Source organism: Nipponia nippon, unplaced genomic scaffold (assembly GCF_047370975.1).
Source record: "Nipponia nippon isolate SJK-2023a ecotype South Korea unplaced genomic scaffold, ASM4737097v1 scaffold_17, whole genome shotgun sequence".
Classification (NCBI taxonomy): Eukaryota; Metazoa; Chordata; class Aves; order Pelecaniformes; family Threskiornithidae; genus Nipponia; species Nipponia nippon.
Window position 1 is genome coordinate 3,952,841 of NW_028262333.1, and position 21,236 is coordinate 3,974,076.

Genomic DNA, 21,236 nt, shown 5'->3' on the forward strand with positions numbered 1-21,236 from the left:
GTGCTCATTGAGAAAACCAGAACCATGTGGCTATGCGCAAGTCCCAGAGAGAACTGTGTTTTTTTCTGTTGACAAACAAAGTCTTCACGTTTTCTGGGTCAGTTCTTTTTAAGAGAAATTTCCTGAATTGGTTGAAAAGTTTCCACTGCCCCTAGAGAAAAAGCTGTACTTTAAAAAAAATAAGCACTTCTCAGGTTAGCATCATTGCAGCACATGCTCCAATAGCCCCTTAATTGAATGTCTGAGGCCTGCTGAATAGATTTTAATATAGGCAAGCTCAGCGATTCCCCGCTCTGAACTCAAAATATTCCCATCCTTTTTATTAATGAACTGAATGGCCTGGTAAGGATCAGTGCCTGGCCAGGGTCAGATGGGAACTCAGCAGCAGAAGAAGCATTTGTCTCCGGTTGCTGTGATAGTAATTAACTTTCCCTCTTATTGCTTCCCGTTTCACCAGAGGACTTATCGTATTGAGCAGCAATTCCAGCTATATCTTAGAGCCGGTTCCCGACAGCCCAAACCAGCACTTGATCTACAGGTTGGATGACCTCAGGTTGCAGAGAGGAGCCTGTGGCTACCAGGGTACTGGGGACGCAGCCCAAGACTGGCTCAGGGACTTCACAACTGGGATGAAACCACCTCGCCAGAGGGTGAGCAGGGCTCAAACTGGGTCCATGGCTGCTGGTTGCCAAATAGTGGCTCCAGCAGGGAAATAAATGAGTGTTGGGGACCGTTATGTAGTGTGAGGAATCTGGGAGGCAGCTGTTCCCGCACGGATTTGTGCATCCGATACATGAACAAATGGGTGGGCTGAGGACAGGCATATGGGCACTTGCTGTAGCTAAACTGACTTGTGACGCTTGGTTGCTATCACTCAATCACATCTGGAGGTCCCTGTTGTGTGATGGGGTGGGGTGAATGGCCAGTGAAAAACAAACTGGGAAAAATGGCCTGTACATATGTTTTGCAAAGAGTTTCTTCGTGGATATTGGGGAAATAACCTGTGTTGCTGCTGCCACAGGTGAAACGGGAGACTCTGCAGGCTACAAAATACGTGGAGCTTCTGCTCGTGGCTGATTATGCAGAGGTAAGAAAAGGGATGATGTTTATACCAACTGAGCACCGTGCCCAGAGTGAGCATCCCACCTGCAGCATCTCCTGGGGTAGGAAGGGCAGCTGGGGGGGTTTCCTCTTGCCATCCCGATGGTCCTACCCCGGCTAGCAGACAGGGACAGCTCGGTCTTGGTCACTTTTGTCCTAGCAGCCATGACTCCTCTGCTGCCACTGTCAGTCACTGTTGGCCGGGGGAGAGATGCAGGTTGCGATTTGGTTGAAGGACTAAGGTTGGGTGTCAGTTCTCGCCTCCCAAGGTACTGGTGGTCGGCCCTGGTTATCAATGGGAGAGACTGCCTTCAGGCCAGGGTGACTTGGGGTTTCCAGGAACAATGTGCTTGTAACTCTGCAATACACTTAATCTCTAGAGAAGATAATGGTGATTATCCTCTGCTCTGAGCTGGTAGCAGATATATAAACAGACATTTTCAAGGCTCTAGATCATAAATAGGGCTGGAAGAGACCCAGTGAAGTCAGCAATCCCTCCCCTGTCCCCAGCATGGACAGCACACCAGACGTACTTACTGACAGTGCAAACTGCGCAGTGTTTTGCTGATCATCTAATCTCCAGCACAGACAGGAGTCAGGCTGGTCCTATTCATTATTTACAACTTGAAACTCCAATAGTGAAAGCCATGTAGTGCTCCGGGCTATAATTTATTCTGAACAAAACTAAAGAGGCAGAACCTATTTCAGCCGTCTCTATTAGGCAGCAGGATACCAGGGAAACTATGAGAAAACACAACATACCCAGGAACTGCCATATGTTGTTCACCATTTCATTAGTCAAGCTGGGGTAGACACCCTTGCAGTGTCGTCGTTAACTGCCCTTACTGCATTTACTGTCTCCCTTGCTAGAAGAAAAGTCCCAGGTTTTGTTGTCTGTTAAACAAAAATCTAAAGATTATGCAGCTTTAGTTCCTTGAATCAAACAGTTTGCTAAAATTAACTCGTTAATTGCCAGGTGGTTTAAATAGGCAAATTCGTTGAATGAGTGATATGCATCCTCCATTTGTTGGGTGCGTGAGATGGGATGAGTGCTACAGTAGGCTTCACCTGACAGTTACCTTCTTATTCCCAGAGTAATGCGACTTGTTTTAACACATTTCAGCTCTTCCAAGTTGCCTTTGTGCTGCCTGACATGTTCATGTTGTTCAGTTTCAGAAGCATCACTTCAACGTTGAAGCAACAAGGCTTAAATTAGTGGAGGCTGCTAATTACGTAGATAAGGTGAGATCAGGTGTGCGTGAGCTGAGGAAAGCAAAGTCCAAATCATGAATTATGAGAATTAATTGTGAAAGAGGAAGACTGCCTTCTTGGGAGAGAGAATAATGTTTCAACAGTTCTCCCCAGTGACTTGGGGAGTGGAGAGCATCTGGCAAACAATTCTGTTGTTGGATGTTGGGGCAGGGTGGGAGAATCCCCATTCCTTACCTTGGAGCACGCGTGAGCATCTCTCTGTTTTAATACATCTCTGTATTAACTGTGTTACCTAAATACTGCTTTTTGACAAAGTATTTACTTCAAATAATAGAAATCTTGACAAGTAGAGGTGGAAGAAGCCTTCAGACATCATCCTTGCAGTGGTACCCACTGCTGCTGAAGTAAATGTCACAACTTTTCAGATCTACTCACTTCCTTCTCTCCTTAAACTCCTTCCACCGCTCCCTTCGTCCCCCCGTCCATGAAGACTTGTCCTGTTTGTATTTGATGTGGGCAGCAGATTATTTCCTTCCTGTTTTCAGGAATTTTGACATATAGAAACATGATCTCAGTTTCCAGTCTTTTTTTTTTTTTTTTCTAGATTATCTCTCTGTCATTCATTTAAAAATGAAAGTTCAGCATCTCTATTTCAATTGAGTGTAGGTTTGTGCGTGGTGCACATTCCTCTGTGCAGATCTGCCGTGCTAAGTTGCAATGCATTTCCAGAGAGAACGTCTTCTCTGGACACGTGTATCCGTAGTAGCATTTAGCAGGGTTTATATACAAGATTTAAAAGACAGTAAAATAAATTAGTGGTGCTCATTTTGTCATCTCTTTTCCTTCCTGTATCTTAGTTTTACAGATCCCTGAATATCCGGATTGCCTTGGTGGGGCTGGAGATCTGGAGTAACTGGAATAAATGCGATGTAACCGAGAACCCCTACTCCACCCTGAAGTCCTTTCTGGCCTGGAGTAGCAAGGAGCGAGTGCACAGAAAACATGATAATGCCCAACTAATCACGTGGGTTTATTTCTCCTGAAATAACCTGTTTCTGACAAGTAGTTTGGGTGGATGAGAAATCAGTATGTGAGATTATATCGTTCTAAGTTTCAGCAGATTTATGTAGTGGCCTCTCAGCCAGCATTCAGCTCTGGTACCTGGAGCACAATCACCTTAGGAAAAGTGGAGGTCCCAGGCTACGCGGCAGTCTCAATACACAAGCACCAAAGTGCATCAGCTTTATTGTGTGCGCGTATCACAGGCGGCTGCACGTGATCTGTCACAGCTACATGTAGAATTTCAAGAAAATCTGAACCATAAGCAAGACCTGTCGGGGGAGCTAAGCCCTTTGCAGAAGGCATTTGTTCCTAACTCATCCCTTTGAGACACAGGGAGCTAGCTGATGATCTGTGACTCATCCTACTGATCTCATTAGGGCCAGTAGCTATGGCCAGCAATGGAGATGTCATTGGAAGAAAAATTTGCAGTACCTCTTAGACCTTCTTACCTCTCCTATAGTAATTCATCCACCAGTAAACAGTGGTGAGTCAGAGGAGAAACCTGTAGGACTGAAATGCAGAGATGCAATGCCTTTTCCCTTGTTTTATTTGTTTGTTTGTTTCTGTTTAACATTACTGTATTTCACCTTCAGCTAGTCATGTCCTGAGCACAATTTCCAAGGCTCCCATTTCAGACATGCTGGCAGGGACGGTGCAGAATTCCAGCTCGCCAGGCAGGAGCCGGGTGTGGCTGCACCTCAAAGGCGTTATCTAGTACTCTGTCAGGTCCCTGGATCCCAAGCCGGCAAATAGTAGCCCTAAGTTAAAATAAAAAATTCAAAACAGTACCCAACTAAGGATCCAGAAATAGTCTTTTCTGTGCTTATTGCAAAGCTCTGGGAGAGTACTTTTTGTCACCAGACCATTATAAAAAATAGGATTGGCTGGTTGGCCCATAAAACAAAGTAGTAGTCCAAGAAAAATAGGTCTTAAGGTTTTGTAGCTCTGCTATAATGTCCTGTACTTGAAGGTATTACTAAAGAAAATGTCTTCACGTGGCACTGTGTATATGTATAAAGCTGTGGACTGCAGGATGCATTTCTCTGCCTTGCCTTCTCAAGTGCCTTGGTGCCATTTCATGGTCTTTCTGGGTTGATTTTAGGGGCGTGCCCTTCCAAGGTACCACAGTAGGCTTGGCTCCCGTGATGGCCATGTGCTCCGATTTCCAGTCAGGAGGAGTAAACATGGTAAGTAATTGCTAATACCTAATATGATGTTTCTTGCCAGCAGTGAATATGTAGAAGAGATGCCTCCTAAAGTCCAGGAAGAAAATATTTCCCTTGGAGGCCTCTAGCTCACCTGTTCAGAGGCAGGAATACCTTCAGTAGATGTTTTCTGCATGTAGTAATGAGAAGTGCTACTTACCCCATTGACTCAGAGGTGCACAGGACAGGCACAGGTAAAATGCTGATGTGCCTCTTTAACCTTGCACAGGATCACTCTGATAATGCCATTGGTGTTGCTGCTACCATTGCCCATGAGATGGGACACAATTTTGGCATGAATCATGATTCAGCTGGCTGCTGTACTACCCCTGCAGAAGATGGAGGCTGCATCATGGCTTCTGCAACTGGGTGAGTTCATCTTACGGGGTCTCATGGAGAAATGCAAAGGGCTTCGTTACAAGAGTCTTGGTGGAGTAAGAGCTAGAAATGCAGACTGAAGGTGGTCTGTTGCTGCCCATTGGAGCCAGTGTGTTTATGGAGAAAATACTGCTGGGCAAACCTTGGCTCATGTATCAGTAGCAATTTGCTGAATTCCCAGTGAACTTATTCCTGCCTGAGATAAGGTAGGGACCTGGCAGCATTTAAACTGTCTGGTAAAAAGGGAAATTTTCCTGTCTTCTGTCCTGAGAGACTGTCTCAGGACGCCTCTAACCCCTCATCTCTGAGTTTGTGCTTCCCACTGTGCCCTACCAAATGATCCATCACCCCAAAGCAAGTTCAATGCATATACACACACCGTTCTGCAAAACCTGGACTGCCTATTGCCAGCAAGTACAGAGAAACGAGGGGTGACCAGAACATGTGTGACCTTGGCATGTAGAGGTTTATGTGGGTTTCTTTTCTGTATTACACACAAGATGCGTAGATAGATAGTTGATAGGGTTTCTAAAGCATCTCGTGCAAAAGATAATGTGCGTTACAATGCGGTAAAGAGAGGAAAAAGGATTGTTTCAGGAAAGAACTGATTTTATTAAAAGTCACAGCAGCAGCATTATATTTCTAAGTCAGAAGATACACAACCAGATCGACTGCTTGTTGTCTTAGGAATACGTTTTGGTTTCAGTGAGCCACAGAAAGCCTGTGTTTAAAAGGGAAGAAATAGCTGGCTTTGAGAGAAAGGGGAAGCAAGAGTGACTCTGGAAACCCACAGGAATTCCAGAGCTCATTTTGGATGAGGAACCACAACAGCTTCCATATTTCAGTCATGTGAAAATGTCAGCTCAACCCGTTCACTTAAAGCCACATTCCCTGTTTCCTCAAGTCTTCCTCCTTGGGGTTTAGCAGTTTTTAACAAAATTGTCTCCATTAGATACCTTCTTTTATGTGAATGATTTCCCCCAAATAAGGAAAAACATTTAGGTGAGAAGTGGAAACATATTGGCATGCAGGTAGAGTGTGCAATACACAACATACACTCACGCATGCATGGTCATGAATAGAGTGCATAGGTTGAAGCATTGTAGCAACAAAATTAATAATTCATGTAACAGAAAATATCCATTTCCACTGCAACGAGGCAGTAGATAGGAAAAAGGAAACGTTATTTTTATCAGTTAAATTCGCAAGCAGTTTTTCACAGTCCGAGGGCTGGATTCTTAGGCTTGTTCAGGTAGAGTTAGGAATAAGCCACAGTTTCAGTATTGAGCAGGTAAGGACAGCCACATTTGCCAGCTGACAAAGTGAAGTCTAACGCAACATATTTTGTTTCAATAAAGTTTGTTTTTTAAGGCCATTATATTTCTAGACAGTCTTGCAGTGCAATCACGTTATTCTCTAATGTAGTCCAGACGGGTCTGATTTTGAACACATACACACACACACAGACACACACTCACGATCCACTTTTGCACAATTTCAGAGACTTCAGAGACGAACCTGTGTCCTTTGGCACTTGTCAGGATTTGTGTGTGCTCATTTTTAGTTCTCTAAACCATTGCCCAGATCTGTCATGATGTTTTTCTACACTGTCCATATTCAGGCACCCATTCCCCAAGGTGTTCAACCAGTGCAATAGAAAAGAGCTGGAGAAGTATCTGCAGTCTGGTGGAGGAATGTGTCTCTCCAATATGCCGGATACCAAAAACATGTATGGTGGGAAGAAATGTGGAAATGGCTACTTGGAAGAGGGGGAGGAGTGTGACTGTGGAGAGGTGGAGGTAACCATTGTTCAGATCCAACCATTTGGGGTTTAGTGGGACACAATGATTTTATTATGTATTTTGCAAATACAGTTATATGATATGTAAACAGCTTTTGTTTGTGCAGAAAAAAATGGATACCTTCCCTGTATGTAAGTGTATATGCAATGTAAATCAAGGTTGTAAAGTATCACGTCTTACTAAATTCACAGTATGTAGTACAACGCATCCCAGAACTCGAGGATGGTGTAATCCATGGTTGAACAGAGGTGATGAAAACTTAATTTAAAAAAGAAACGAAAAAGTGATCTTGGATGTTGCAGTTTCATATATAAGTTCACTTACCTACAGCTCCATTCTCGATAAGGATGGGACTTCTCTTAGCACTGCATCTCACATCTCCAAATCCATACTTGGACTAATAAGACAAACGGGAGCTGGAACCAGCAGCCCAGACTCACTAGATGTAATGAGCACAACCTATAGTATCCAGTCAGTCCGACATAGGATACAATTATGCAGTACTGTAATTCAGCACATGCTGGGTACCATGAACATGTTGTGGAAGGAAGGCTGCTACTTTATTCGCCTGTAATTCGTCATGTACGAGAACAGATTAGTGCCAGCCTCACACTTCGATGCTCTGGCACTTTCTCGTCTTGAGCATGTGTCTTGTAAACTCTGCTGCATCTCGCTGTCTTCCAGGAATGCAATAACCCCTGCTGCGACGCCAGCACCTGCTCCCTGAAGCTGGGTGCTGAATGTGCCCATGGCAGCTGCTGTCATCAGTGCAAGGTGGGATCTCTGGGTTTTCCTAAGAGAGGAGAGGGAATAATGGTGGTGGAAGTGTGAGGCTGAAAAATGGAGGGGAAAGGGGAGCAAACACAGCCAAATGTGGAGTTCAGCTCCTCACCTGCAAGCAACATGGTCTGATTTTTAGGTACAACAGCTATGAGTGCAATCAGACTAGTGGGGTCCTTTCTTCTGGCTGACTAATTTAATTGACTCCTGTGATAACTTGAGATGAGCTGTGAATGCTACTGGAATGAAGTCACACTGCCTCTCTTAAACAGTTAGGGATGGGATGAATCAGAATAAATATTTCTCTCCTTTGGCTCTAGAAGAAATCTAGACAGGGCTTTTAGAGCAAACGCTTCCTCCAGGATTAGGCTGGATGCTATCTTTGCTCCGAACCCTCCTTTCTGGGATGCAGTTGAATACCTTTAGCCCAGGTGCTTGCTGAAGAAACGCTAGCCAAGAGGATTGTATGCGTGTGACCGCTATCATTTTAAATCTCAGCTTTCCTTATAGAGGCTGGTTAAAATGTGTTTTTGATTTTGGAGCCAAAGATCTCAAGTTCTGACAACAAATTAACTCAAAAATAAACATAGGTAAACATTTCTCTTAAGCTCATTTTTGTGTATGCACATTGACTGCGTGCTCTTACTGACCTATCCTGAGCATGTGGAAAATAATTTTCCGGGAATCCACCTGAACTCGCTCCTTTCACAAGAGACTTGGAAAAACCTCCTAGATGTAACTGTGTATGCCCTTCTGTTCTCCATGTCCATGGAGGACAGGACAAGAATGAACTGGGTAAACTCGTAAGCAAGGGAGACATAAGTTACGCATTAGGAAAATGTCTCCAGCAGAAATGACAGGCAAACACTGAAACAAACAGCGAGGGTTTTAAGAATGGATTACACAAACATCTGTTGGAAAGGGTTTAGGTAAATCAGGTCGTACCCTAGGGTAGAGGGAGATGGATCAGTGTCCGCTTGAGATCTGGCAGCCTTATTTTCTGTGCATGACCTCATCGCTACTTAGGGAAGGGATCCAGTCATGAATTTGATTCTACACAGCTCACCTACTTAATGAAGTTACAGAGTCATTTGGATCACTGCTGACCTCAAAAAAACCTAAGACAAGATGGGTGAAGAGATGCACGCGAGATTTTTTTCTTATCTACAAGGAGACATTGTGCAGACATGAAACCATAAAGGAGGCAAGCAATAATTCCATTTTTTTCCCTTTGTCTCTTTTTAGCTGATGTCTCCGGGAGCTCTCTGCAGGGAAAGATCAGGACTCTGCGACCTCCCAGAATACTGCACTGGCGAGTCACCGTTTTGCCCCGCCAACTCTTACCAAATCGATGGGGCTTCCTGCGACGGAGGAAAGGCCTATTGCTACAGTGGCATGTGTCTCACGTATAAAGACCAGTGCTTGCAGCTGTGGGGGCCTGGTAAGGACACTACTTGCAGAAACATACGTTGTCCTTTGAACAGGCAATATTATGTGGCATCCTGCTATTATTTACCCTCTGTAAGGCAGTAGTACCTTCCATACCTGTTATCAGTGGCAAAGTCTGAGGAGCCTTTTCTCCTGCCTTGCTCGCTTGGAGGAGGCAGCAAAAATTTCCCATGCTCAAAGCATCCCAGAAAAAGAACAACGGAGTGGTTGGCGTGGGGTGAGATGGGCTGCCAGGCTCCACAGGAATCAGCCACGTGAGTCTCTTCCATGCAGGAGCAAGGCCAGCACCAGACGCCTGTTTTGAGAAGGTTAATGCTGCTGGAGACATCTACGGGAACTGTGGGAAGGACATCTACGGCAACTACAGGAAGTGTGAGATGAGGTAGAAAGCAGAGTGGCATCCAAGAGTTGCTCATTGGAGAAGATGCTTTTATATATTATAAAATTATGGGCCACTAGATAAAACTGATCCATGCTTTGGTTTTATTCCCTCCCTCTGCCTCCTGGGAAACCAGCTGCATCCTTGTTGAACTTAGACTCCTTACGACTGAAGCTTTAAGTTTACCATTTTCCCTGCCTTTTGCTTTTTAAAACATCTAGTTGATATTTTTTCAAAGCAACGGAAGAGAGGATTTTCAAATCTGTAAGCTAAAATGTAGCTTTTTAACTGAGGCAAAAACTTCTTAGTCTTATCTGTGATTTTGTTGAGGCTGGCCTACCTGTGGGGACAGTGAAATGGTACCATCAGTACCCATCAGACACTGTTGCTTGGGCTAGCTCTTGGGAGGTGCTTGCTCTTTTGCCATTGAACAATGACTCAACACTGCTGCTTTAACTTACATGTAGAGCTGATGCCTTCAAAACATTCAGCAAGCCAGAAATAATCACTTTAGCCTTTCCTTTGAAATCAGAGATGCTAAATGTGGGAAGATCCAGTGCCAGAGCTCTGCTTCCAAACCCCTGCAGTCCAATGCGGTGGCCATAGACACAACTATCCGCATGCAGAGGACGCAGCTGAGGTGCCGAGGGACCCATGTGTACAGATCTGAGAGTGAAGAAAAGGAGATGCTGGATCCTGGATTGGTGTTGACGGGAACAAAATGTGGGAGCCATCATGTAGGTACAGTCCTGCCTGTAATGGTTTGGGGGAGGTTCAGGGTATCACTTTTCCATCTGGTAGAAAGCTCTCTGTGGTTATCAAGCCATTAATTTCTTATGTCTAATGCTTTTTCAGGGGATTTTTATATTTGTTAGAAAAATAATTTCTTGGAGGCTTCTGAGAAGCAATGGAAGAATACACACCAAAGGCCATACCTTAAGTCTTTGCCAGATGAAGTCCAGGGCCAGTGCTAAATTTGGGATTCACTAACTGGTTGAGGTTGTCTTGCTTAGAGGTGAGACACACAATTAGAAATCAAGACACCTGAGAGCTCCTCCCCAGACTTTCCACATGGGCATGGCCAAGTTATTGACTTCTGAGCTCACTGATGTGCATTAGCTGGGATTTAGGGTAGTGATTAAATATTTACTTGGGAACCAGGTTAACTTCACAGCCTGTTGTTCTGTCCATGGTATTTCTTGTATTGCCAAGGTGTCTGGGACCTTGCAAGTCACAAAATAACACAAGGCAGTAATATGGTACATAGCCCAAAGAGCTAACGCTGAGTTTTTGGATCCTTTCTCTGCAGGTTTGCTTTGAGGGACGCTGCCAGAACACATCCATCATCTTTGATTCTGAAAGCTGTAACAAGAAGTGCCACGGGCATGGAGTAGGTGTCTTCCTTTTCACCTCCATTTCAGATTGAAGCAGGATGGGCTGCCATTCATCTGTGGATGGTTGTTCAGCTCAGTTCTGATACCGTGCTTAGGTTCGCTCTGGATTTCTGCTTCTTGATTATTAATTTGTACGTTGCTGTCATGTTTGATGCATTTTCTGGTCCGTGAGTGTCCCTTTGACATAGGATTTAAGGAGGTCTACAGGAGGGATATGAATTGCAATGAATGAAAAGCAAGAAGGGGTAATCTTACAGAAAAATCTTCTGGGCCCAGTTTATATTGAATAAAAAAAAAATCAGACTTACTGAGGGAAAACCATAGCAAAAAGTCCTGTTTAGAACAGTTTATCCCAAACTGTGATCTGCTGTGCCCCCAGGGGATGGCAAGAAAGGGCTGGTGAGAATTTTTTATACCTTTTGCTGATGTTTCTGGCACAAAACATCAGCATCTCTCCATCCGTATGTTCCAGTTAGGCAATGGAGAGGAGTGGTAAATACAGCAGCATGCAGCAGTGTGTGCCTCCCTGAGCAGCTTGGGAGGTTCCATGATGTACCCGGCAAGGAAAGGAGCTCACCCTGCTCTTTCATTCCCGGTCTGCTTCATTTCTTATGATCCATGAAGCTGTAGGAAGTGATTGTCAGCTATTCCACAGAATCAAATTAAACACTACAATTAGCACAGGACATCCCTAATCAGAGGGATCAGCCCCCGCTCCAGGGACTGCCTAGATGATACAACAAATAGCAATGGGCTAAGCAATAAACCTAAACAACAAGAAATCTTCACTGGATGGAAGGGAAGACTCAGTGTCCTTCGGTTTAGAGATAAGAACAAGGGAAAGGCATTTCTAAATGCTGCTTTTCTCCTGATTCCAGGTTAGTGACACTTCAGCTGAAGAACCCTTGTCTTTTGGAGAAAGGGAGAATTTTTGAGGAAATAAAAGGCACTTTCACTCCCTGAAAAGAAAATGTTTCCAGGCACTTAACTCCCTATTTATGCCAATAAGAGTTTCTTTAGTGTTTTATCCAGCAAGGGCTTAATTTTTTTTAGCTTGCAGGTCCTTTAGGAGCTGGCACTAAAGTCTCCGAGTCTTTCCCCCCCAGGTCTGCAATAACAACAAGAACTGCCACTGCAACCAGGGGTGGGCCCCCCCATTTTGCAACAAGCAGGGGAGGGGAGGAAGCTTGGACAGTGGTCCCCCCATGCCCGAAGGTGAGTGGGACCAACTCTGCTATGGTGGCACTTCAGAAGGCCTTGAGTTAGGTTGGGAGCAGAGAGTTTTCCATTTAACTAACTCTACTTTCTTGCCCTCAGGCCCTTCAGCGGTCGTGATAACTCTCGCAGTCCTGGCTCCCATCCTCCTTCTCACTGGACTCATGTTTTTATTCTATTATCTGAAATGCTGGAATAAATTTGCCATCTGTTCTCTAAAGAAGACCCCGCAGTTCAGGTAAATTGTCAGTGCTGTGCCTTGTCTACTTGCATCCACCTCCTTTCAGTGCCAGGATGGAAGAGAAATTGCAAAGGCTGTGAGGAATATAACTAAATTGGTTTGTTGGCATCGTCAGTATTTGGTTCTCATTTTTTTACTTCAGCTAAAATATAATGGAAAATACAGCGAAGAAAAAGGAGAAAATGTATAAAGGAAATAACACCCTTTTCTTTCTCTCATTGTCAGTGACACCTCTGGAACTGGGCACGCAAACCCTGCCTTCAAGTTGAAAACCCCCCAGGAGCAGAGGAAGGTAGGGGCAAGGTCACCTTCCACCTCCCCAGGGAGAGAGGCAGCCGCCCTGAGATGTGGGATGTGGTTCCCTCTCACACTGCAGTTAGGGAGTGGATTTATCAAAGCGTGGGAAAAAGGCAGACATCCCCCATTGCTGAAAGTCAGTGGGAGCTGAATATAGCATCTGTTTCTAGCCATTTCCTTAGAGGTAGGAGCTGGGATTTGACCATGCCTTTGTGGCCGCTTGTGTCTCCTGATAGATCCTCTTCTGTCACATCCCCCTCTCAAAACTGCAGAAATTGCAAACACTGGGTTTATTTGCAAGCATCACTTATAATGATAATGCCTGAATTACTCTGTTCTCTTGATTCCCATTTCTGCCTCACGATCCCAAATTGTCCCAGTCTATCTAATCAATGCCTACTAGACATATACAGCACATACCGGTGTTGCAGGCAATATTTTCTACTGTGTGGCTCAAAGACCTCATGCAGATCCTCAAAAGCATAGCAGAGAGTAAAAAGGTGGTTTGAAGTGGAAGTGCCTAACTCCTGGGATTTGTGGGTCTTCTGCACAGGCGATTGGCTTCCCTGAAATCCCATCGAAACCTCCTCCCCAGCAAGCTCCAGGGCTCCGAACAAACACGCAGCAGCCGTCTGCCTTCTCCACTGGCTACAGCTGCGGCGTGGGGCAGCCCGCCGGGCCAGCGCAGCCAGCACCTGCAAAGGACGTTGCCCGGCGGACACCCCCGAGCAGGCCAGCGCCTCCTGCTCCCAAACCCCCCGTCTCTCAGGTATGGAGTCGTGCCGCTGTCCTGCAGATGCGGTTTGATGGCAAGGTTTGTTCTCAGTGAGGCTGGTGAAGCCTCTCTAACCCTGGGGGGGGGTGTCGGAGTTACCCTGCTCGCTGGTGCGTGCTCCATCTCGCCACAGGACAATTCCCGGTGGTCCTCCTTGCTTTGTACTGTAGCTGACTGTGACCATGCTGGACACTATCAAGCACAATTACTCTTAACTCAGGTCCTCTGATACCTCTGACCTGGACCTGAAGTCAGGTAGCTTGGATCACAAAGCAGCATTCACTTTACCAAGATCATCTAAACATTTTTCAGCTGCAAATCAAATAGATAACTTGCCAGGAATGAAAGGACTGTACAGATTTTTCCCTAAGCAAGCCCAGCATAGCTCCTCTTACTATTTGTGTAATTTTATCTCCTGGAAACAAGCCTTTCTGAGATTACCAGTCAGTGATAAGTCTGAGGTTCAGTACTGAGTACAGGGTCTCCATTCCTTGGGGATCATCCCAAATGGATCCAAATGGAATGGAATCTCGCATTTGGCCATTTGGCCATTCCTGGAGTAAAGCCTCAGCAGCCGCAGCCAAATTTTGATGTGGAGCAGAAATGGGACCTTTAGCATGTTGCATAGGAAACATTAGGCTTAACCCAGACTGACCCTATCTTACATGAGCATCCTAGCCATGAGGTTATTTCGAGGGTTATAAGGAAAGGGTATTGATTTACTTCTTTTGCTGGCAGTTTTGTTCTAAGCTTAGTACAGACCCCACATTCTTATGGAAAAGATGGCAAATCATTCAGACTGATTTAAACCCATTTTACCAAAATATTTCCCTACTAGCTTTATTAGGTTAGGGCCAGCAAAGAAGCTAAAAGGGCTCAGCTATAGGGGATAGCAGGAGGCTGGTTCCCAGGCAGTCTCTCTCTGAAGGATATAGAAGAAAACAAACCCAAAATATTTTAGTGAATGGGATTTGTTTCTAGCTCCATTGTTCCTGTGAACAGCCGGCACTTCAGCAGGAAAGAAAACTAAAACAAAAGCAGGAAGCTGCCTGTAGTCAATAAGGAATAGGTATCCTTCCCAGCTGGTTGTTGACAAGTTCCCCACAGCCTCCGTTGTGTCCCCCCCCCAACTCATCCAGTCTCTTTATCTCGGTCAGACCTGCTAGGTGGAACACTTTTCCTAGGATTTCCAAAAGAAACCTTGCCGTTTCTGGGTTGGAGGAGAGCCACAAGACGTAGAAGGTACAGGGGAAATAATTAATTTCACTGTTTGCTAGTGTCAGTGTCCTTCCTAGACATTTACAGCATCTGCCAGATTTGCTCTCTTGCTATTCCTATAGGAGCTCTTTGGACCCGGCGGTCGGTGGGATTTAGTCTGCCTTGTCCTTCCTGCAGTCACAGGGCAAGGTCCTTGGAGAGCGATAGATCCCCAAGCGTCGGCTGATGCAGCTGTCGAGCATCGCGTTTATGCATAGTCTGAGGAGACTGCAGGGTTTTTGGGTGCCCTCCAAGTTGTGAGTGCAGCTGTGTTTATTAAATCAACACCTGTAAGCCAGCGACTTAGCACAGAGACTAAGCAACAACAGGCAATTAGTTCTTGTGTGGGTAACTTCTCCCCAGGGGCATGCTTTACACTGAAATTCGTTAGGCGAATGGAAAAGATAATGCTCTGAGTATCCTATTAGGGACAGCTGTGAGCACAAACAAAGTAATAACTGATTGTAGGTGGGTGCAGGGCTGTGCGTGTTTGTATGGGCACACGTATATACACGTATATAGGTTTACAGGCATCGTATGGGCAATCATATAGTGAGTGTATGTGTGTGGAACTTGCTTCCAACTGTAAGTGCATCAATAATGTGTCCAATTAAAAGGCTCTGGAACATAGCTTCCCTATTACTTGCAAAATTCACAGCTTAAAACTTCTGGATCCTCTAGCAGCCAGAATATGCCGTGCTTTCAGCCTGCAGCTCCGTTTAGGAGGCAGAGCAAGGTAACCCTGTTACCCTGTTTGGTTGTCCTTGGTTTGGAGCCAGCTGCCCAGCAGCCTAAGGTCATCTGGTCTTCATGAAACCTGGGAAGTGAAAAACTCTACGTGTTGAAAACCACTGACCACCTGCGTAACACGATAAGCCGTAGTGGCAGCCACCTGCGCTTCCTCCTTGCTTTGGAGAGGGAGAGGTCTTTGCAAGCATGGTTTTACCTGTGTCCCTTCAGTCCTTTGTCTCGGGCAGGGATGCTACAGGCTGAGTTGTGATGGGGACTGCTGTCCAGTCTATAAGGTTTCTCCTGTTTTTCATCGTGCGGCCATTAGATTGTAATATCCCTGGGGCTAACTCCAAATCAGAGAGCTTGAGGTGTGCAGCCACATACCCCATCTGCTGTCTCAGACTTACAAAAAATTAAAAGTATTATCTCTGTTTTCAGTCTGGGCATCTCTCCAGGCTGAGAGTTCAACACTGTTTCATTTTTGTGTAGGATATTTCTAGGCCCCGGCCACCCCAAAGAGCTCTGCCAGCTAATCCTGTCCCAGCCAGACCCAGAGCCTGGCCAGGGAACAGCCCTGCCATCTCGCTGCCTCCTGCGCACACCAGAAACCCAGGACGACTCCAGCCTGCGGCAGAGGTAGGCACTGAGCACGGTGATGGGAAGCACAGCAGCGGCATCTTATTACCAGGGAATAAAACTGCTCTGAAGGGAGTAACCTTGCTATCATACTGCAAACACCTTCAGGCACAGCCTGGGTGTGTGGAAACAAAAACACTGTTGGGTTGGTTGCCTTTATTGGAGGGGCCCCTGTTTTTACCTGTTCCTTATTAAGCATTTACTGGGTTAAGCAAAACAGTTAATTCAGTCCTCCACATGCCTGAGCACTTCCCCAGATAAAACATTTGTGTGAGTGGGCTGAGCAGCCAAGGTGTGTGTGACCCAGAATGGTTAGTGAAGAGCAGCAAAACAAGAAGGTCCACACGAGACATGAGGACCCCAGTAAGGGACAGAAACCCCCTCTAGCCACGGCTAAGGAGATGCTTTCTCTGCAGGGATCATTTCCCAAAATTGTCCTTAAGGACCATTAGTAAGGGACTTTGAGTTGCTGAGCTCAGCTCCCTGCAAGCTGGACCCCTTAACACAAAACACCTCCACTCCACACACCACAGGTGTTGTCTCCAGCCAACAACATACTTGAGGCCAGCTGTGAAAAATGGAAAAAACTGCATGAACTTCATTGTGATCCTGGTGGGAGAGTTTCCTATGTGACGCATTAGGGTGTGAATGCATGAGAACGAAGACAGGCTTCCTCTAGCCCGCTGTAACATCAGCTCCAGGGGAGGGAGTGGGCAGAGTTTGCTCTTTCATCAGTGCTCACCCCTCTTTTCTCCATTTTCCATCTTGCCCAGAATGGTGTCGGGACAGCTGGAGCAGCGAACGGCTTGAAAGTGGGACAGCCGGGCGCCTGTGGGCACTCATGAAGCAGCCTGTTCCTGGCTGGCTCTGACCTTCACAGGGGACTGGATGGTCTTCATCACCCAAAAAAGCATTCACAGCCCCAGCCAGTGTCTCGGTTCCTCTCCTCTAGCCTCACCTGTTTTGTATCTGACTCAGTAAGTTGCAGTCAGGCTTGGCAGGAGAGCCTCCAGGAACTGCACTGGTACATGCCAAGCTGAACTCAACCCTCTACTGATAGCCTTTTCCAGATAGGGATGACTTGTTTGTATGGTATTTAAATGTTATTGTGCAATATCCAATGCAGGGATGGGGTGATGGGGGCTTCACGTGTTTTTAATCGGTTATTTAATTGTTACCAGGGAGAACAAGCTGTGAGTGCAGGTGCTGGCCCTGATGGGCTTTCATGTAAGACCCAGCCCTGTTGGCTTCCTCAGCCCATCCACGCAGCTGCAGGAGCATACGTTGGTGCTATACAGAAACCGCTGCCTCCTGGGAGATCAGAAGGCAACCACTGATAACTTCCTTCAGCTTATTCTCAGTTTACAGTGGGTGGCAAGTGGGGCCACAACAGGGAGCAAACCATGGAAATATTCCTGGTTAAAATAATTTGTGGGTCGCCATGGATTTTGATTAGCTTTAATAGAGCAGATTAATTCTTTTCCCCATATAACCATCTTCAGCAAGAGCACTGCAACCTGTCTGTCCTCCAGCACTCGCTTGTCTTGCCTCAGTGCTGGAAGACCTGACAGCATCCCCAGCGTGGCCCGTGCGCTCTCCTCCGTGTCACTGGGACACAGTCAAGGTACGACAGGGAAACTCCCTGGCCAAGATAACAGAGCAAATGGCCAGAAGGAGACTCAGCAAACGCCAGTGCTGAAGCCTCCTCTCCAGCATACGGTACCGTGGATAATCAGTAGATGCTTTTGCACGTGTCTCCTCAGGCATCGGTCTGTGCTGAGCAGTAGTTCAGCATGGGCTGTCTGCTCCCCATACCAGTGAGAAACCTACCTTAAAATTGCCCAGGTGGTAAAACAACAGAAATATTAATATAACATATGGTGCTTTTGTAGGGCAGCTCATTTACTCCAGGTTTTTTCTCCAGGACGTGGATGGAGAGAGCTGTCTGTGTGCACTTTAAGCAGCTGATGGTTCTGACCCTGAGGACCCTCCCTTATGAATTTGGTTTTATTTTTGTCTTAATAGTTTGGGCTTTTGTACGTTTTTCTCAGGATTTTAAATTAAGACCTTTTGTTATGCCAATTTTTTTTTTTTTCCTTGAAATGATTTCCTAGGAGAACACAGGGAATTCTGGAGCTATGGTTACAACAGTTCTGTTGTGTCTGATTTATTACAGACAAATCCTCAAACAGTGCGATTGCTGCTGCACATGTGAGAAACTGTATTATTGGCATAAAAAAAAAGTCTCGTCTGATGGTTCTCTTTCCCTAAGCTCTACTAGTTGAAAAAAACCAGATAAACCCTGAGCACTCATTAAATTTGTAGTTATATGTAGAGTATATCTGTAGGATGACTTAAACCACACTCGTTTTTGCAACTTTACTACCTCTTTCTCCACAAGGAAACAGTACACATGGTGTGTCTTGAATTTCTGGTTGATTATTCCTTATCTTGATCGTTTTGGACCTTTTCTTACCTTCTGTATGCCTGGAAAACACACCAACCTAAACTACTTCTCTCTGAAATAAGGGATGGCAAATGAAAGACATCAGCTTTCTAATCTTTATATGTCTTTTTCTATAGCTGGATTATATTACACATAAACAACCTATATTCAAACAGCCCCCAAATCTGTTCTTTCTTGGGGTGCAGCTAATGCGCCTATATAATGGCATGTTTTACTGCTCGCAGGTAGAGCAGTGAGCTGGGCACCTACTGTAAATACACTGTAGTAGCACAGATTCAACCACAAGAATTTGATCCGACATCTGAGCCCTCCCTGAAGACAGCAGCATACTTCTGCTACAACCCCTGGTCTTCATCAAATGGCCATCAAAAAGCACTAAGAATATTATCATTGCGTTTCATGTTAGCATGGGATCGAGCTCTTAAAAAATGCCCCCCCCCCCCCCCCCAGACACACAAAATTCAGAGAACAACTGGATGTGCCCAAACCCTAATGGAAAACTTGATTGCTGGGATATCATAAAGACACCAAAAGGTAGTTTTAAGTAAGTCCTTTTAAATTTTCATATGTGTGCAAGTTGAGTGAAAGAGAATAGGGGAACTGCAGGAGGAGTAAAAGATGGTAAAACCTGATTTTTTTGAAAGATAATTTTACTTGGGAGAACATATACCAAAATACATCTCACCTTCTCCTGTGCCCACATATTAATGGTTTACAATAATGCTCTTGGTGCATCTATGCAAATACTTGAAGAATGCAATTCATTGTGCCTTTTGCCTCGTTTTAATAAATTTGTCAATTGTCATTAACAAATATTCTGTCACTGTGTGCTATTTCGTTACCTTGGTTCAAATCTTTATGTGTGGCGTTTGTTCGGAGATGGCAGGATAACTGGAGGAATGGCTTTTATGAAATGCAGTTCTAGGCAGTGAGAAGGATGAGTCCCGTTTACAATCTATGTATAAAATAAAATGCATAAAGCGTTACACCAGTTAGGACGCCAAAAACAAAGCTAGAGTGAATTACTTGGATTATTTTCTGCTACCAAAGGAGGTCGCTGCTGTTTTACTCTCTTCCCCAGATGCTCTTTCTCCTGTACTCGGCTGTCCTTCAGCCTGTTCATCCTTTTTGGGCTACACCAATAAGATCAGAGAAATCATTAAAAACTTTCAGATCCACCTTCAAAGCTTTTTTTTTTTTTTTTTTTTTTTTTAGAAAAAGCCTTTATTTCCCTTTCCACATTGCAAAAAAAAAAAAGTACTGAAATGTTATTAAAATAAGAGATTGCATATTCCTCTCCCCCCCCCCAGCCCCCAGTTGCGTGTGCTCAGCGACGCTCAGGCCCAGGTAAAACCTGGTCAGCATCTGTGCGTTGTGGTCCAGGTTAACCCAGCCAGAGCTGCCTCCGGACCGAGCCAGCTTGGAAAAGCCGGGTCAGGCGTTGCCGCTCCCTGCTTGGGATTTGCTGTGAGCAAATGGGCTCAAGTCCCCTTGTGCTATAAGACCCAGCAGCAAGATGGGAGAAACTTTTAACTGTGGCAATACCTTCCTTTTTCACCTTCCAGCTCAAAATGTTATTTCTCTCATCTCTTCATCCTCACCACTGTTACAAATCCAAGGGGGTTTTGAAAGTGAGCTGTGAGCAAGAGACCAGGTAACATCCATACTATATTGAGAGAGACGGAGAGGGGCGAACAGGACTGCTCTGGGATAAACTGCACCCCTACAGCTCTGCAGAGCATCACCCACTTATGCCTGTTTGGCTTTTAACACGTCCCTCCACACAACAACAACAAAAAATCTTTTGGGCTTAAATGATAGCAGGACAGGTCATGGGCTCAAAGAGCTGGGGGGGCTCTCCAAGGTCAAGACAAGTGCTAAGAAAAAAAACCTTAAAATCTACAGCCACTCATTCTTTCAGGCTGAAAAGATATTCACAGACCACAAGAAGACTTGAAGATGGTGGTGGTGTTTCTCCTGACACAGGGTTTACCCTGCCAGAGCTTCCCAGCCTGAGCCGGAGCTGCCCCTTGCTCAGGTGGGGTCTGGATCAGGACAAGCGGCTTCACCACCTACATCAACATGGCCTGGGCACCATAGCTGCTAAGGGAAAAAACCCAAAGAAACAAAAACCCACATAAAACTAATTAACCCTGTGCTGCAGGGAAACTCCTGCACCTCACAAAAAACAAAAGCTGAAAAAGATTTCTCTGCCACGGTCCTGTAAAAACACTTTATGGCATGGGTCCTGCCACTGAGCCTAAGTGAGTATCTATTCTAAAATTCGCCCATATTCACCAATATTCTTGTCCCGTATTTGCCGAGCAAGTAATTTAACATGGATGAGCAGAGTCTGAGTAGCAGGCATACACCATTCAGTCCTTGTCTTTCACCTCCGTTTGAGATACCGGTGTGTATTTTAGTGTTCATGCAAGCGTCTAGAAAGGAAAAAGACAAAAAACACTAATCAATAATTCAATCAGGGCCTGGAAATAAACATATCAATGGCCACCTGGGGGAAGGGGTGCAAGAGTAAACATTAGTCCTGCCAAGAATAAGAGATGGGACCTCAGAAAGGAGCTTTGTCCCAGAAATATCATATTTCAAGAGGATTTTCATTTTCAGTGGCTGCATGTATTAAAGCCCAGTGAGGATTAAACATACCCCTTGCTGCCACACCATGAGAAAGACCCGATCCAAAAGCCCAGAGAAAGACTTGGCTTGACTCTACCAAGCTTTAGATAAGACACTGTTGGTTTTATTTTCTGCTTTTCCTTTTTTAAATTGCTCACTAGCATCTGGAATATTGACATCAACCCATTCACCCACCCTCCAGACCCTCACATATAACACG

The 21,236-nt window shown here is 45.3% G+C and overlaps 1 protein-coding gene across 1 annotated transcript in view; it reads left to right on the top strand.

Annotated features, from left to right (window-relative positions):
- Positions 1–19,298, top strand: part of ADAM19 (ADAM metallopeptidase domain 19) — a 34,518-nt gene extending 15,220 nt beyond the window's left edge. Inside the window, exons 5-22 of the mRNA XM_087754041.1 lie at positions 458–650; positions 1,022–1,087; positions 2,272–2,343; positions 3,171–3,337; positions 4,478–4,562; positions 4,810–4,949; positions 6,580–6,757; positions 7,445–7,534; positions 8,786–8,981; positions 9,263–9,371; positions 9,901–10,105; positions 10,678–10,758; positions 11,869–11,977; positions 12,080–12,215; positions 12,444–12,510; positions 13,069–13,284; positions 15,769–15,915; positions 16,689–19,298. Of these exons, the coding sequence (XP_087610167.1) occupies positions 458–650; positions 1,022–1,087; positions 2,272–2,343; positions 3,171–3,337; positions 4,478–4,562; positions 4,810–4,949; positions 6,580–6,757; positions 7,445–7,534; positions 8,786–8,981; positions 9,263–9,371; positions 9,901–10,105; positions 10,678–10,758; positions 11,869–11,977; positions 12,080–12,215; positions 12,444–12,510; positions 13,069–13,284; positions 15,769–15,915; positions 16,689–16,760 (2,329 nt within the window). The 3' untranslated portion in view covers positions 16,761–19,298. The remainder of the gene's footprint in view (positions 1–457; positions 651–1,021; positions 1,088–2,271; positions 2,344–3,170; positions 3,338–4,477; positions 4,563–4,809; positions 4,950–6,579; positions 6,758–7,444; positions 7,535–8,785; positions 8,982–9,262; positions 9,372–9,900; positions 10,106–10,677; positions 10,759–11,868; positions 11,978–12,079; positions 12,216–12,443; positions 12,511–13,068; positions 13,285–15,768; positions 15,916–16,688) is intronic.
- Positions 19,299–21,236: the final 1,938 nt, after the last annotated feature.